This window comes from Suillus subaureus, assembly GCF_016647635.1.
Source record: "Suillus subaureus strain MN1 chromosome Unknown BJ212scaffold_35, whole genome shotgun sequence".
Taxonomy (NCBI): Eukaryota; Fungi; Basidiomycota; class Agaricomycetes; order Boletales; family Suillaceae; genus Suillus; species Suillus subaureus.
In genome coordinates, this window is record NW_024538591.1 from 91,773 (window position 1) to 110,418 (window position 18,646).

An 18,646-nucleotide genomic window follows, 5' to 3' on the forward strand; every position below is an offset into this window, starting at 1 on the left:
TGTGAAAATGGTGTCTTTCTTGGTCAGATCTATCAAAGGTCAGGCAAGATCAGGGTAATGGGAAATGAAGTGATGGTAGAAGTTGCAAAATCCAAGGAATGAGTGGACTTCTTTTACTAAAGTCAGAGTCATCCATTGACTGATACTGGATAATTTGGCTGGATCCACCACAACTTGTCTGGGGTGAATGATCATTCCAAGATAATCAACTTCTTGAGTGTCAAAGGTGCATTTTTGGGTTTCAGGAAGAGGGTTTCTTTTTGGATGATGTTGAGGATACAGTGTGTTCATTTCTGGTGCTCTTCTAGGGTTTTTGAGAAAATGAGGATGTCATCCATGTAAACAATCATCCAGCCTTTGGCAATTTCTTTCTGGAAGGTCTGATTCATGAAGGCTTGGAATGTTGCAGGAGAGTTGCATAAGCCAAAGAACATGACTTTCAGTTTGAAGAGTCTGAAGGAGGTGGTGAATGCTGCTTTCCAGTGATTATCAGGGTGGATCAAGATATTATTATATCTGGATTGGATGTCCATCTTGGTGAAGTACTTGGTGTCCCTTAGTTTGGCAATAAGAGGAGGGATCAAAGGAAGAGGGTAAGTGTTCTTTATCGTCCATTCATTGATGTATCAATAATCTTGACAGGGTTGTAGAGATCCATCTTTCTTTCCTACAAAGAAGAATCTGCTGGCTTGCGGAGATTTTGAAGGTTGGATAAAATCTTTAGTAATGTGTTCATCAAGAAAGGCTTTCACAGTGTTGGTTTCTTTCAGGGATAATGGATAGGTTTTCGCAGATTTCGGAATATATCCAGGTTTGGTTTCAATTCTATGATCAACACCTGGTTGAGATGGGGGAAGTGTGTTTAAGCCATCTTTGGTGAAAACATTGGCAAAGTCATGGAGATAATCAGGGATGAGTTCTTCAAAAGTTTTCTTTTTCTTTTCTTGGGCATCTTTGAGAGCAAATTCTTGAGCTTTATTACTAGTTTTCAAGTATTCTTCGTCTCCTTCGGTCTTTTGTGCATAGATCCAAGAGTTTCTTAAGGGAGATAGAGCTGCAGCTTGTCAGATCTCAGAGGCAGATGTGCCATCACATGTGAGGGGTGTGTTGAAGGAGAGGTTTTTGAAAAGGGTAATAGAAGAGCCATCTTTGGCATATTTGATTAATACTTCATCGTCATTGATGGGGTAAGTGACAGGGTCATCAACTTTTTGAAGGAAAGTTGGTTCAGTGGGAATGTCATCCCAGACATCATCTTTGGTGTCATATTGGGGTAAAGGATCTTCGTCAGGATCTGGCCAAAGAGGTGGAAGTGGTTCTTCCTCTTTCTTCTTTTCCTGTTTATGGGAAGTGGAGCATAGATGGGTTTAAATTGCTCTGGGTCTTCTTCTTCTTTGATTGTGACCTTCTTGCAAGGTGAAGGAATGAAGCCCCATTTCTTCTTGAATACTTCTTCTAGTCAAAGTGATCTGGGAGTTGAAGGGAGTCAAAGGGTGTCTTTAGCCCAGTTGATATCAGGGTTCATGGCGGAAAGCCAAGGTTTCCCAAGGAGGATCATATCATTGTTGCTCATATTCATGATGTTGAATTTTCCAATCATAAGTTGATCATCAATCTTGATTGCGAGATGACAATAATGGGTGATGGGGTCTTTGGAGATTTTTCCATCAGTGGTTCGGATAGGGAAGGGGGTTTCAAAGTGATGTGTCTTGATTCTGTGTTTTCTTACAAACATCCAATGGATGAATGTAGCAGCTGCACCGCAGTTGACAATAGTGGTGGTTTGCAATGATTTATTGGGGTGTATGGAGGAAAAGACAGTCGCTGGGACCCATAATTCTTTAGTTTTTCCTACATTGTGTGCAATACAGTGGCTCAAAAAGTGTCTCAATGTTTGTGACTTTTCATGTAATTGCTGTATTATGAGCTAGGGCATGAGAATATGACTAAGCCATAGGGAGGTGTGGGAAAGCTCTGCTTCTAAGCTTCATGTTTGATCCCTATAGCGTGGGAATATTATGTCATCAAGTGAAGATATGGTTAATTTAATTTGGTGACTCATTGAGACACTTTTTTGACTTTCAGTTTGGCCAACACAATCCCTATAATTCTAGTACTTGGTGCTCCCTCCTGTTGCTCTAATTACTTCTACCACTCTTCTATGCATGCTATCTATCAATTTGAGGCATTCCTCATCAACAATCTTGCCCCACTCTGCTGCAACTCTCTCCCATAGCTGAAATAACCCCTATTAAGGTTCTTAATAGACTACAAGTGATATCTTGAGCAATTACCAGGGCTGTTCAATAGGATTGAGGTCTGAGGACTGGACTTGCCATGATAGCACACTGATGCCATAGTTTTCAAACCATTTTATGGTCAACTTGAAGTATGCTTAGGGACATTGTCTTGTTAGAAGGTAACATCTTATTCAATAATTCTTGATTCTTGCATGCTTCTGAGCAGATAGTTTCCAAAATTGAAATGTGCTGCTCTGCATTCGTCCTCCCCCCCCACCTCACAGAGAATTCCTACTCCATTCCACCTCATACATCACCATACCATCAAGTTTCCTACTTTACATACTTTAGTGTTTTCTTGACTTTTTTTGTTCTAATAGTTGTTCTGTCTTTTATCACATATATTCCTAGCCATCTGACCCCATCCTATTGATTTTGGTCTCATCTGACCAGGTAGCCCTATTCCAGTCCTTGATAATCCAATATTGAGACTTTAAAGCCAAGGCTGGTCTCCTTCTCCTCTAGGCTGAAGACAGGAAAGGCTTTTTCTGCCTGTTTACAGCTTTAAGATTGGCTGCCTTAGGAGTATTCCTGACTATTTGAGTGGAGAGAGCAGTGTAGATGATGTAATTAATAAATTTGGTGGCTTGAGCAGCATTGGCAGCCTGCCTAGTTGGAATATCATGAACAAGAGATTTTTTGCTATATGGTGTAAGCTTGAAAGGACAATCTAGTTTGATATTTTTCTTATCTGGCATGACTTTTTTATGATCCTAATGATAGTAACCCTGCTTAGGCCAGTTTTGGTAGCAACAGGAGGGAGCACCAAGTACTAGAATTATAGGGATTGTGTTGGCCAAACTGAAAGTCAAAAAAGTGTCTCAATGAGTCACCAAATTAAATTAACCATATCTTCACTTGATGACATAATATTCCCACGCTATATGGATCAAACATGAAGCTTAGAAGCAGAGCTTTCCCACACCTCCCTATGGCTTAGTCATATTCTCATGCCCTAGCTCATAATACAGCAATTACATGAAAAGTCACAAACATTGAGACACTTTTTTGAGCCACTGTACATACATTGATACAAGGAGTGGCTAACATTGCAGTAGGCTCCTGGTTCAAAAATCCATTCTTCTGGCGCTAAGATCTTCTTCGTCATTGAGGTCTTTGATCTTGCTGGTGTCTTCTTCTTTAGGTGCTGTACACCTTACCGTCTGCTTTCCTTTATAGTTATTCTTTCTGGCATCTCCATTTTGAGGGTGGAATTCTTGGTCATTAGATCTGTGACCAACCTTTCCGCAAGAGAAGCATTTCCCTTGCTTCATGTATTCCTTCTTTTCAGCCTCAGAGAGGTGATCAACATCCATGGCATTAGGGTTGTTGTTTCTAGGGGTGAAACACGGAGTGGATCACCAATCATTGAAACAGGTGTTTCTATTATTGTTCTGGGGTCTGTGGGAAAGGAGAAGCTGATAAGAGTTCTCAATGGATATCACCTTCTTGACTATTCTGTCAAGGGTGTCAGGGATCTCTCTGGAATTGCAGAGTTTCGTAATGAGCAGCTGTTTAAGGCCTCAAAGGAAGTAGTCTTTCTGAGCATTGAAGCTATAGATCTCAGCTCAGTTACAGAGCTGTCAGAGTGTGGCTATGTACTCGCTTAAGTCATTGCCTTGTTTAAGAGCATGGAGCTTGTGAAGCACAGTACCAGCTGAGTCAATTGGGTTAAAGGTTTCTTCAAACTGGGGAGTAAATTCATCCCAAGTTCCATATCTGTTCTTTTCTCCAGTAGTGGATGTTGGATCAGGTTGCTGAGCATGTTCAATGAAGTCTTCTGTCCATGCTGCAGCCGTGCCTTCTTTCATAAATGAAAGAGCGAAGGTGATCTTTCTGGTGTTAGTATCATAAATTTCTTTGTTCACATCTAGGTAGAGTGTGATGAGGCAGAGGAACTTTGCGGTTCCATCTCAATTTTCATCAAAGTCAGGTAGTGAACAAATCTTTCTTTCAATTGGTTTTGGCATGTCTGAGTCTGAGTCAGTGTCTGATGGTTCTGGTTCAGGGAAGGGGAATCTGGGTGGTGCTACCAGTTCAATGGGTGGAGTGTCAGGGATTTCTTCATCTCTGTCTTCTATAGGTGCTGGTGCACTTGTTTCAAAATGAGAAACAATAGTGTGGTGTGTAATGGATGAAGGGCCTGGGACAGCAAGAGTAGGGAGAACAGGAGTGCAGGGAGTGTCAAAGGATCCTCACAATGAAGAGGTTCATCTGGGAGAGTTGGGTAGATAAGGACTGTATGGAATTCTGGATTGTTCAGAGAAAGCCTTCTTGCTTTTCTTGGAGGGTGCCACTTTGGCAATCAATCAGTTTTCATGGGTTCAAAAAGTAAAAGCCCCTACAGATGGAGGGGTTCAGAGATAACTTGAATCTTTTGTTATGAACTTGGACAGAGTGTTGTTCCAATCAAGGAATCAGGATCAGGGTTGATCAAGGACTAAGCCTTATTGAATTCAATGCCTCCCTCAGGAGCAATTATCTAGACTCCCGCAGGATCTAGAGTTCAAATGGGACAATGGCTAGCCTCCTTCTCAAGGAGCTAGAGTTCAAGTATGAAAGAGAACTGAGTAGATTCAAGTTAGAGAAAATACAAGCAGTAACTAGGGTTTATATATGTAAGAGAATCATGCACAGACCAGGCTGGGCTAAGGGTAATGAATAATAGGAAAGGAAGGTTCATGGGAAAATGGAGTATGAGTCAGAGATAAGAGAGACCATGATGAAACAGCACAGTGAAAAGGAAGCATCAGAAGTACAGCCATAAGGTGTCTGCAGTAATGATGGGAAAAAGAGTGGAGCACTGTAACACAGATGGTCAAAAGTGGGCATGAAGTTGAGGAATCTAGTGACAAAGAAGATGAAGAGGATGAGGATGAAACAAGGATGGAGGCAAGTCTTGAAGCAAAAAATGATCCTGGGCTACTGGTGAGTACACAACTTTTCTAAAAAAAAAGATCATGCTGATGAACACAGGCTGTCATACATCATATATTTTCACATATGCTTGGTACTGTGAAATTGACATCCAAATATCTGCCATGGTGGCCCATGGATGGTGCAACTGGTAAAAAGCTCCTCTTATTCTGCTGGGGGGACAGTCACACTCATGAAGATTACTATCAAGGTCTCCAGACAGTCTTTAGATATATTTGTGCAAAGGGTGCTGAATTTAGCCCTGCATCTGCAAAGGCATTGCATCCAATCAGTGATGAAGACTTGCTTGATTGTGTGCACACCAAGTACCAAGACTTACATAAAGCATTACAGGCAGCCAAGATATTGTCATCATCTTGTGTAACCACCTCAACAGAGGCTTCCAAAAACCAAGGAGCATTGTGAGATGCAAAACTATCAAAGGCTGTGTGTCAGATTTAATAGCAAGGTGCAAGTACTAAGCAATGATGTTGTTATGATCAAGCTAAGTCTGTGACTAGCAAACAAAGCAAGTAAGTAACATAGAACTTGGATTGGGGCTTGCACCAAGCCTGCTGCAACCAGCAAGTGTTTGTAGGTACAAGTTCACAGCAATCAATCTAGCTGCAAAGGCTACAATCAATTATTGACAATTACAATGGTGAGTCATCAATTGTTCTCTTTATAAGGCTAAGGATGTTGGCAGCGACAAGCTCCAACGAAGGTACCTGTCAAAGAGGAGAGCTTGCTTAGGGCTCAAGGAGTAGACAGTATGAACCAAGTAGATTCAAGTTAGAGAATACAAATGCTACCTGTAAAGTATATATACTGTTGGAAGGGATAAGGGCAGGTTTGCCATATTAGTGGTAAGGGTAGAGGGTGAATGAGTCACAATGAGTCAGGATACCAAAGTAAGTAGAAAGTACTGGTTGAGTAGTAAGGGTAAAGGGGACATGAGTCATGGTGAGTCATGACGAGTCAGAATACCATAGTAAGTAAGAAGTACCAGTTAGGTGGTAAGGGCATAGGGTTGGTGAGTCATTGGATGAACTGAAGATAAGGTACAACTGACAGAATGGTCAGTGGAATGATCAGGAGAAAATGATAGAACAATCAAGAAAAGAGAAAAGGGGTGATCACCTGAAGAGGAAAGGGGTCCAGCAAAGGTGTGAGTGAGAAAAACGAATAGGGGCCAAACAAGTGGATGTTACCTATGACAGCAGCTGTCATATCCCACAATCTGGACCCACATTCCATCATGTTCCCACGCCTTCTGAGCCTATGTCTGGACCCCACTTCATATCCAACTCATTCCCAGATCCCCTTCCGCTGTGTGCTCCACACCTCAGCAGGATTGACTATGCTCCGGATTTACCCCTGAGCTCCAGACCATTGGATCTCCACTGCTAGCCTGATCCATACCCCCCTGTCCCATCCACCCTATGCACACTCCATCCAGCAAGACATCTGGACTTCACCTCGTCTTGGATTCCGAACTATATCCACCTTCTCATATCCCAGTCCTGTATCCACCTTGTCTTCCAGATCCCCAGATCTCTGGACCTCCGGATATTAACTCTGGACCTATTCCCACCCTCTGTCTGATATCCTGCACCTATCCCCATTTAGGCATCTCTGCCTTTCCGGCTTTCGGGTACTGTTACAGTCAAGTATGCCCCTATTCATTTTCTCTCCTTCGATCTACTGTGTATTACGTCATGAGCCGCATGATGCTGCCGCTAGACTTATCTCTGACTCATATGTTGTATTACATCACAACCGCAGCTGCCATTGCTAGATGTCCTATTTCTGTTATCGCTTATGCATTCTTCTTATCTCTGACTCACTTCGTTACTACACCTGCCCTAAAGCACAGTAGCTCACTATAAATAGTCCTCCTGTATGCTTTAGTTACTTCACTTTAATCTTACTAGATTCTACCTGAAACATCTTTCACTTAGGACCCCCAATCCTAAGTCATCTGAACCAATATTCAAGTTAGAGACACTCTCTCTACCTTGTCTTATGACCCTTACATTTGTAAGGTCTTGATTGTAATGTCAGCCGTCGCTCTTATCAAGCTGCTGCCGTTATACTATTCTAGTTCATAACAAAAGATTAAAGTGCAACTTTGACCCTCTCCATCTGGGAGGTCCCAGAAACCAGAACCAGGCAGAGAAGAGACATACCATCCCCTGCAGATAATCACTAGACCAGAAGTTCAGGATGTCAGCACCCACCAATACCCCAGAACTTAAAGCCAGAGCACCAACATCTTATGACGGAACTCCCCAGCAAGCTTTGAGATGGTTGTACTTGATTAAGGCATACTTTGCCCTTAATGCTACAATCTATAACACTGATGAAAAGAAAGTCATCACCGCACTTGTGTATATGACAGAAGATAGCACCATGGGTTGGGCACTCACCTTTTACACTGAGGTTGTTAAGAACCATGTTGCTCAAAGGGGAGAGAGACTGACTCAGAGGGGCTTGGCCTCAGCTTGTACACTGTGCCCCTTACCCGAGTATGTGCCCTTCATTTCGTATGAGGTCCAATGATGGTCCAATGAAGTCTGGAGGACTTCTGGAGGCTGGCTACTCTGCTGGAGAGTGCTAGAGGACTTCCAGAGGAGTGTGGGAAACATCCGGAGGAGCGCAGGAGAGTTCTGGAGGAACGCAGGAAGTGCTCAGGAGAGTTCCCACTGCAAGGTAATACTTCTACAGGAAACAGGATGGAAGGATAGGAGGTCCAAAGGTCCAGAGGACTGGAGGACAGGAGGACAGGAGGACAGGATGTCTGAAGGTACAGAGGGCAGGATGTCCGAGGGTTAGGAGGACAGAACATCCGAAGGTACAGAGGATGGAATGTCTGAAGGACAGGATGCCTGGAGGTATGAGGGACAGGAGGTCCGGAGGTCTGGAAGGAATAGGTGCTACATCAGATGAAGTCTGATGTAGAAACAAACGGAGGTAGACTACCCTAAGGTAGAGTTGGAGAGACAAGGGTTGGACCTAAGTCTGGAAAGAGGGTAAGTGCCAGAAAGGCGGAGCTCTGGCCTAGGGAATCAATCCCTAGGCCTGATGGGTAGGACAGACTTGGGTGGACCAAAGTCTGAGAGAGGATTGGGCAAGTCTAAGTTGATATTCAAACTAAGGAACTACAGGAGTATCTACAGGGGTTATATACTGAACAGTATCTGAGGGGATCAGTAAGCAAAGGAGCAAGGCTATGTACAAGCATGTGGAAACACATTAGTAAGTAAGACAGAACATAAGTAAATGAACTTGGAGATGAAGACTCATACAAGGATCAATAAGCAAGACAGAAGAAGAGGTAACCAAAAGCCAGAAAGCAGAGAATGCCTAAATGGGGATAGGCGCAGGATATCGGACAGAGGGTGGGAATAGGTCCAGAGATCTGGGGATCTGGAAGACAAGGTGGATACAGGACCAGGATATGAGAAGGTGGATAGAGTCCAGAATCTGAGATGAGGTGAAGTCCAGATGTCTTGCTGGATGGAGTGTACATAGGGTGGATGGGACAGGGGGTTATGGTTCAGGCTAGCAGTGGAGATCTGATGGTCCGGAGCTCAGGGGTAAATCCAGAGCATAGTTGATCCTGCTGAGGTGTGGAGCACACAGTGGAAGGGGATCTGGGAATGAGTTGGATATGAAGTGTGGTCCAGATGTAGGCTCGGAAGGCGTGGGAATATGATGGAATGTGGGTCCGGATTGTGGGATATGACAGAGGTCAACAACTCCATCTCCAAATCTTACAGAACCTTCACAAATTTTGAGACAAAGTTCAAAGAAGCCTTCACACCAGCTGATGCCATTGGCACAGCTATGAATAAGCTCTGCACTCTGAAGCAGACAGGCGATCTCACTTCCTACACCGCCAGTTTCAAGACCCTTGCTGCACAGGCTGCTGTGAAACAAGACGCCGTCTTGATCACATTCTTCAATGATGGGCTTAAGAAGAGGATCAGTAATGCTATCTACCAGATGGAGACCGTCCCCATGGATTTTGATAAGTACGTCGCCGCAGCCATTAGGCTCGACAGCAATTGGCAAAGAGGCGCCATGTTCCATCAGAACAACCGCACCACTACCAAGCCAACCGGACAGCAATATGTACCCAGACCTTCCATTGATTGGCATGATCCAAATGCCATGGAAGTAGACTGGCTTACTGAAGCTGAGAGAAGCAATCATATGAAGAAAGGACTATGCTTCACATGTCACCAAAAGGGGCATATGACTAGAGCCTGTCCCCAGAAGAAGAATGGGAAAACCCCAGTCCATTGCGAAGAAATTGAAGACAGTGACAAGGAAGATGAAGAAACAATGATCTGTCACCTCACTGAGGATTTTTGATGTGGAAGACTGGATCGACGTCAGTATCTTCCAATTTAGCTATCAGACTTGTACAAAGTATTGGAATCAGAAAAGAACTCCATGTTCCCATTTCCCTCATCTCCAAAACACGTCTGAAAACCGTCAAAACAACAGCTGTTGTTGACTCCGGCACCGCCGGAACATTCATCTCAGAAGACTTCATTAAGCTTCATAACATCCGAATGCATAAACTCACCAAACCATTCCAGGTCACTACTGCAGATGGGAGCTATGCAAAGGGGGGCGCTATCACCCGATATTGCATCCTCATCATGAAAATTGATGAACGATCCATGATCGGAAAGTTTAATATCACATGGCTTGGCTGTCATGATCAGATTTTACTCGGGATTCCCTGGCTACATGCTATGGACCCAGTAATCAGATGGAAAGCGGAAACCCTGGAACTCCCTCGAAGTGAAAAGAGCAACCTAATTGAAAAAGAAGTTGATAATGAATGGAAGAGAAATGGTCTTCCACCTCTTTTCTGAACAACCGACCAGAAGTCACAACCAAATCCAGTTGTAGTGCTGCTGAAGGCACCTCCTGAGAAATTGGTCACAACCGCACTACCCAGAGAACCAATACCTCATGCTACTATTGAAGAATACTGGACGAAGAAGAACCCCCAGCATTACCATGCCTTGACCCCATCCCCGATGATGACCACAACCCCTTCGGCACCAAAGAAGACGTATGGACTTCAGACTATGCTCCACCTGTGTGTGAACTTGCCACATACCATCTCAACGATGATGAGTTTCTGGTCGAATATCCTGTTGATGCTGCTGAACTCCAGGTTATCACCAATGTCTCTTTAGATACTCCATTAACCAAAGATGGTACTAGCACCACGGAACAAAGACCCATGGTCACACCCCTGTCATGACCAACGGAATACATCAAAACCAGTAATAAAGCACAGCAGTTTGTGTTAGCAGCTGGACTTGAGCAGAAGAAGAAATCATTCGAAGAACTCGTCCCTTCCTACCTTCATGATTTTGCCGATATCTTTGCAAAAGACAGTCTCAATCAGTTACCACCCGAATGACCTGGTATCGACCATTGCATTGAAATCAAACCCAGTTTTATTCCAAAAACATCAAAGGTGTACCTGTTATTGGAAGCAGAACGTACTGCTGTCAAAGCTTTTATCAATGAAAATGTGAAGAAAGGGTTCATCTCTGAATTGAAATCACCGCAAGCAAGTGGCTTCTTCTTTGTAGGAAAGAAAAGTGGAGATCTTTGTCCCTGTCAGGACTATTGATACATCAACAATTGGACAGTTAAGAATGCTTACCCTCTCCCACTACCACTTTCATTAGTCGCTCGATTGCACAGTGCCAAATACTTCATGAAGATGGACATCCACTCCAGTTATAACAACATTCGCATTCACCCTGATGATAGATGGAAAGCCGCCTTCACTATGGAATATGGTCTTTTTGAGCCAAATGTCATGTTTTTTGGCCTTTGCAACTCCCCTGCTACCTTCCAAGCATATATGAACTGGACGTTCCAACAGGAAATCAACGAAGGATGGTTGGTCATTTACATGGACGATATTTTGATTTTTTCAAACGACCTCTCCTCCCATCACGATCGTACCTGACACATCCTGAAAAGGATTCATAAAGAGAAACTCTTCCTCAAACCAGAAAAATGCACCTTTGATGCAGAAGAAGTGGAATATTTGGGCATGATCATACAACCAGGATGTGTCACGATGGACGTTGCCAAAACAGATGGGATTAGGGATTGGCCTACTCCAACAATGGTGAAAGAGGTCCAGTCGTTTCCAGGATTTTGCAATTTCTATCAAAATTTCGTCCCTCACTACTCTGATATTGCCAGGCCACTGATAGATCTAACGAAGAAGACCACTATATTCCATTGGTCAGATCTCTGCACCACCGCCTTCTCCACATTGAAAGACTGTTTCTTGAAGCAACCTGTCCTTTGAAACCCAGACCCAAGTCAGCAGTTTGCTGTAGCCACTGATGCTTCACTGGTCGCTACTGGTGCAGTGTTACTACAGACTGATGACAATGGAATGTATCACCCATGCAGATACCTGTCACAAACCCTGAACCCCACAGAACAAAACTATCAGATATTTGATTGTGAGCTCCTGGCCGTTATTCGTGCCCTGACCAAATGGCGTCACTATTTGGAAGGAAATCCCCATCCTGTCCTTGTCTTCACTGACCATAAGAACCTCCTATACTTCCGTTCAGCCCAGAAGCTCACTCGCTGGCAAGCCCATTGGCAATTAATTTTGTCTTGCTATGATATAGAGCTCCATCATGTCGCTGGAACCAAGCTTGCTGCCCCCGACACCCTCTCCCATTGACCTGATCACGGTGTAGATATTGACCTAGACAACTCTGATGTCACTCTCCTGCCTGACTCCATGTTTGTCCACCTCCTTGATGTTGAACTTATGACCACCCTTGCAAACCCTGATCCCTCTGACCCTGACCCCATCTTCCAAGCTGCCTCTGATGCCCTTGATGGATTATCTCTGCCCCCCATGAAATCCATACTCGCTGATTGGACGATAAAGGATGACATCCTTTACTATAAGGACTGAGCTTATGTCCGCCCCACAGGACAGCATCTTATTTTAGAACGATGTCATGATCACGCCACTGCCAGTCACCCCAGTCATTTTAAGACTGAAGAACTCGTCAAATGGGACTTCTGGTGGCCATCTATGGGTACTTATATCCATCGTTACATTGAGGGTTGCACCCTTTGTCAGCAGATGAAGTCTGATACCCATCCAACCACCCCACCTCTTGTCCTGATTCCTTCTGCTGCCATCACCCCATTCACCCAGGTCTCTGTCAATCTTATCACCAATCTTCCTGTGTGCTGGTTTTGACTCTGTTATGGTTGTGGTTGACCATGGCCTTACAAAGGGGTAATTCTTATCCCTTGCACAAAAACCATCACTTCTGAAGGCGTCGCTAAGAAATTTTTCAAATACATCTACCACAGATTTGGACTGCATGAGAAAGTCATTTCTGACTGCAGACTGCAATTCATATTGAAATTCTCAAAAGCCCTTGCTAAGCTTTTGAAATATGACATAGCCACATCAACTGCTTATCACCCTCAGACTGATGGTCAGACTGAACAGCTTAATCAAGAACTCGAAACCTATCTCTGGATCTATTGCCGAAACCACCCTGAAGATTGGGTAGAACACCTCCCAATGGCAGAATTTGTGCACAACCATCGAAAACATGACTCCTGCAATGCTTCACCATTCTTCCTAATGATGGGATATGAACCAAGAGCCCTTCTGCATGTACTTCCTGACTCTACTGTCCCCGCAGCAGAAGATAGACTCCACTCACTCCAGAAATCCAGAGAAGAAGCATTGTCATGCCATAATCTCACCATGCAGCGAATGGCAGAATGAACTCACAGACAGAAGTATCATCCATGGAAAATAGGAGATAAGGTTTGGTTATCAGGAAAGAATCTAATCACGCAGTTACCATCATGGAAGCTCGCACCGAAACAATACAGTCCTTTCCCGATCATTGCCATTCTCTCCCCTATCATGTTCACACTCCAATTACCGCCACAATGGAAAGTTCACCCCATGTTCCACACTTCTGAATTATCGTCCTATCACGAAACAGAGGTTCATGGTCCAAATTTCCATGATCCACCCCCAGACGTCATCAATAATGAAGAAGAATATGAAGTCGATGCAATCTTATTGCATAAAGGCATGGGTAAACGAAGACGCTACCTCTTATCCTGGAAAGGTTACTCTTCTGCCAGTAACAAATGGGTCCCAGAAGAGAACCTTAGCAATGCTACCAACATCCTAACTGCATATAAGAAGGCCCACAAATTGTAAACTCAGAACAATGTCTCTTGAATGCCTATGCCTCTGCATACAGTGCATCGAAGAACTCACTGCTGCTATGAACACTGTATCCAAAAACATCACCAACCCATTGTCCCTTCTTGACTACCAAACCACCACTGCCACCGACCTCGCCAATAACACATCCTCCCCTGTAGTTTCCCCACCTTCGTCCAACTCCACTCTAACCAGTGACTCTACCCTCACTGATTACTTCACAATCATTGATCAAGTCGAGACCAGCACCTTGTTCGAATCTGCTCTCATGTCTCAACAATATGCTATTGAGATAGACCTTCTCTTAGGAGAAAGAGGAGCAATCTCCAGCAGGCTCATCATCCAAATCATTAGAGACGCTAGTCTCATTGAATGCACCACTAATCTCCTTGATGATGAGTGTCACAAGACCATATTCTGCCATCTTCATATATGCATTCATAATACTGCAATCCGTCTGTTGCCTGATGATACTATAGAAGCTATCAGAGAAGCTATCCACATTGTCACAGAACGAATTGCCACAGAACCAGTCACATGACCTCCGTCCCTACATGTTGCTGTTCTGATCCCACCACCTATTCTTCCAGCAGCTACTGTGGAGTGTTCGGATGACAATATCCCTCCTATTTCTGTACTTAACATACCAACTTCTCCTTCTCCTACCCCCATTGCACCTGCTGCACATTGGTACCCTACCAAGCGCAGATCCACCCATATTGCCAAACAAACAGCCTCAGCCTCGCCACACAGAGATCGTAAACGACGATCTAGATCTCTGTCCCCGCCTGTACAGTCAACCACCATCACCACCATAAAAATGCCCACCATTGACAATGTTGTATGTTGTAATTGTCGTGTTGCCAGGCACCACCATAAGAACTGCCCAGCATATTACTGTCAGGTTTGCAAAGAATATGCACCTGGCCACTTATCAGTCTTTTGTAAAGACCTGAAAGGGGAAGCAGTCATTCCACTGGTTTGGACTGACACTGGTTTCTATGAGGCTCTCACTCGTTGGGAGATTGAGCAGGATGCCATTTATCATGCTGAAGAGATGGCTGATAAATCATCTTATACGATCACTGAGGAACAAAACGACTTGCTAGACTCTAACTTTGACGCCGACCCTGTCTACTGGGCAAATCAGGATAACTGAAGTCAGTGACTTCATTCCTAAACAGGGGGTAATGTTACAGTCAAGTACGCCCCTATTCATTTTCTCTCCTTTGATCTACTGTGTATTATGTCACGAGTCGCATGATGCTGCCACTAGACTTATCTCTGACTCATATGTTGTATTACATCACAACCACAGCTGCCATTGCTAGATGTCCTATTTCTGTTATTGCTTACACATTCTTCTTATCTCTGACTCACTTCATTACTACACCTGCCCTAAAGCATAGTAGCTCACTATAAATAGTCCTCCTGTATGCTTTAGTTACTTCACTTTAATCTTACTAGATTCTACCTGAAACATCTTTCGCTTAGGACCCCCAATCCTAAGTCGTCTGAACTGATATTCAAGTTAGAGACACTCTCTCTACCTTGTCTTATGACCCTTACATTTGTAAGATCTTGATTGTAATGTCAGCCGTCACTCTTATCAAGCTGCTGCCGTTATACTATTCTAGTTCATAACAGGTACCTCCTGTTCTGTCTTGCTTATTGATCCTTGTATGAGTCTTCATCTCCAAGTTCATTTAGTTATGTTCTGTCTTACTTACTAACATGTTTCCACATGCTTGTACATAGCCTTGCTCCTTTGCTTACTGATCCCCTCAGATAGTCTCCAGTATATAACCCCTGTAGATACTCCTGTAGTTTCCTCAGTTTGAATATCAACTTAGACTTGCCCAATCCTCTCTCAGACTTTGGTCCACCTAAGTCTGTCCTACTCATCAGGCCTAGGGATTGATTCCCTAGGCCAGAGCTTTGCCTTTCCGGCACTTACCCTCTTTCCAGACTTAGGTCAGATCCCTGTTCTCTCCGACTCTACCTTAGGGTAGTCTACCTCTATTTGCTTCTACATTGGACTTCATCTGATGTAGCCCCTATTCCTTCCAGACCTCTGGACCTCCTGTCCTTTGGATGTTCCACCCTCCTAACCCTCAGATGTCCTATCCTCCTGTCCTTTGGACATCCTGCCCTCTGTACCTTCAGACACCCTGTCCTTCATACCTCCGGACATCCTGTCCTTCTGTCCTCCATCATCCTGCCCTCCTGTCCTCCAGACCTTCAGACCTCCTATCCTTCCATCCTGTTTCCTGTAGAAGTATTATCTTGCAGTGGGAACTCTCCTAAACACTTCCTGTGTTCCTCCGGAACTCTCCCACGCTCCTCCAGATGTTTCCCACGCTCCTCCGGACTTCATTGGACCATCATCAGACCTCATATGAAATGAAGGGCACATACTTAGGTAAGGGGCACAGCAATTGAGCTGAGGCCAAGCCCCTCTGAGTCAGTCTCTCTCTCCTTTGAGCAACATGGTTCTTAACAGCAGCTAAGGCCTGAGGTTCACAAGCAGAAATTTGATGTACCACCTGACAAATCAGAGTTCAAGATCACCCTTGTCCCACAACTCATGTCATAAGATGAGGATGAGACAAATGAAGAAGAACATCTCACTGGAAGATACATCTCACATCCTTGGGTATGGGGAAGTGAGCATGTAAGCAATGATTTAACAATAACTTTTCAAGTGCTGACCTACCTTGTGTAACAGAGGAACCAGTTTATCACTGCTGTTGATGCTCAACAGGATCCTCATCTACCAAAGCATTACACTATTCATACCCAAGGCGAGCCATTTGATGTCGCTGTTCCACAAATTTAGAAAGTTGAACATTGTGTAAGAAGGTAGATGGTATCACAGGAGTGACTCACACAGCCAGGGAATTAAAAGTATGATGTGCCAGCATTTATCATAAACAATGAGAAAGCATGGGGTGATCCAAAGGACCCTGAAGAAACTATATCAGCCCAGAAGCATGTCAAGAACCAAAAGAAAGAAGTTGCTACACATAAGAGAGCAAAATTGGTAGATGATGCGAACAAGAAATCAGAGAAGGGTAAGAAAAAGCACAATCAAAAAAGGACAAGGGGAAAGTAAGAGCAGTTGATGTTGATAAGGAGCCAACTCAGCCAAAGAATACAGTGCCAGCACAGCCTGTTGCGAGCACATCAATTGCACATCAGATGATTGATGACAATGCTGATAGCAAATTTGAAGACTGAAGGTATGCACTTTGTATATTCAGTCTCATGATATAGAGCTCAGTTGTCATCATCAAAGAAATCCTCAGGCTCTGTTCCTGACTAAAGGACAAAGAATGTTAGCTGTCTCATTTGTACATCCATACCATAACCAAATCTTGTACATGGTCAAATGATACTGCAATCTGAAGACTTTTCTTGATGACATTAGAGTATACTGGAATAAGTGTGGGTGGGCTTGCAATTTGAGCAACTGGGATTATTTCATATGGATGGTAATCGTTTGAATATGATGAGAAACAAAGGCATGACTTACTAGAGTGCCCAAGGCATCAGTGAAATATTTTCATTAGACTTGAGATGTCAGACAAGGGCACAAATGTGAGGTACTTTGTCTTGAATGTCAACAATGAGGAGTATGGTTATCTCAACAGGAAGACAGGACTCACTACAGGAAATGAAAGCATATGTATCAGTTTGTGTTCATCTGTTGGTTATGTAACCATATTGAATACTATCCTTTTGGATGTACATGAGGGCACAGGCAACCTTAAAGGCAAAGAAGACTATGCCATTGTCAAACGAGAAGTCACCAATGATGTTAAGATCAGGCCAGTGTTACAGTCAATGTATGCCCCTATTCATTTTCTCTTACTGTATTATGTCACATGCTGCATGCTACCACTGATAGACTTATCTCTGACTTACACTTGTATTATGCCATGATTGCTATCGCCATTACTAGGTACCTATTCTTGTTATCTCTGACTCATCCTTGATCCCACACCTGCCATAAAGCACTTGTGTTCACTATATATAGTCTACCTTGTATGCCTTGATACTACACTTAATCTTACTAGGTTTTACCTGGAACATCCTTTGCTTAGGACTCCCAATCCTAAGTCATCTGAACTGTATCTTAAGTCAGAGACACTCCCACTGCCTTAGCTTACCTTGAACACTTGACTTATCATCTCATGTAGAATCTCAATGGAGGTCCTGACTCTTATCAAGTCATCTGTTGTTAGAACCACCCTAGTTCGTAACAGCCAGAGAGCTCAGCAGTATGTTATAAGCAATGGATAAAGGACACCTTCAGGCCCAAAAGTTCAAAGATTGACAAACTTTGCTTGGTGAAGTGGGAGTTGGATGTTGTCTGAGGAGCTATTCAATAGAGTCAAAGTATAGCATGAGAACATACCTTGAGCAGCTTCACCCTAATACACAGCAATGTCTGTCATCATACTCCCTTGCTGCTGGGCTTGACTCTTAAGGATCTCATGGAGGGTATCTTGTTCTAGCATATGAGCATTGTGGAGAAGTGAAAGAGTATACTTGTATACAGTGGCTCAAAAAACTGTCCGCATGTTTTGACATTTTTCACTATCTATGATATTGTGTGAGAACAAACAAATGCCTCAAGGACATGGTTATACCACATTGTAGTATGGCTTCAGGGCTTTCATTTGAGCCCTACACCGTGGGAATCGGTGGAGATATGGTGGAGATACAAGGCTCACAAAATGGTGACTCATGCAGACAGTTTTTTGACTTGAGTATTTTACAATAATAACCAGGTATTCTAGTATTTTGTATGACCTCCCTTGGCTTCAATTACTGCCTCTATCCTTCTAGGCATACTCTCAATTAATTTCTGGCAATCCTCAGCTGTGATCTTCCCCCATTCCACTGCTACTCTCTCCCAAAGCTCCCATACTCCTTTAGGGGGGTTTTCATAGGCTTGAAGCTTTTTCTTGAGTGTTCCCCAGAGATATTCAATGACATTGACATCAGGAGACTGTGCTGGCCAGTCAAGAACATTGATGTTATGTTCTTCAAACCATTCCTTAGCTCTTCTGGATGTGTGCTTGGGATCATTATCCTGTTGGAAAATGATATCTTCTTCATCAATCCCTGATTCTGT

The 18,646-nt window shown here is 43.6% G+C and overlaps 1 protein-coding gene across 1 annotated transcript; it reads left to right on the top strand.

Moving 5' to 3' along the window:
- Positions 1-16,408: 16,408 nt before the first annotated feature.
- BJ212DRAFT_1279934 (uncharacterized protein) lies at positions 16,409-16,618 on the top strand (the record flags this gene model as incomplete). Its single annotated transcript, XM_041331531.1, has 1 exon — positions 16,409-16,618. A coding segment is annotated over one exon (210 nt), but the record flags the coding sequence as incomplete, so codon positions are not given.
- Between the last annotated feature and the right edge of the window lie 2,028 nt (positions 16,619-18,646).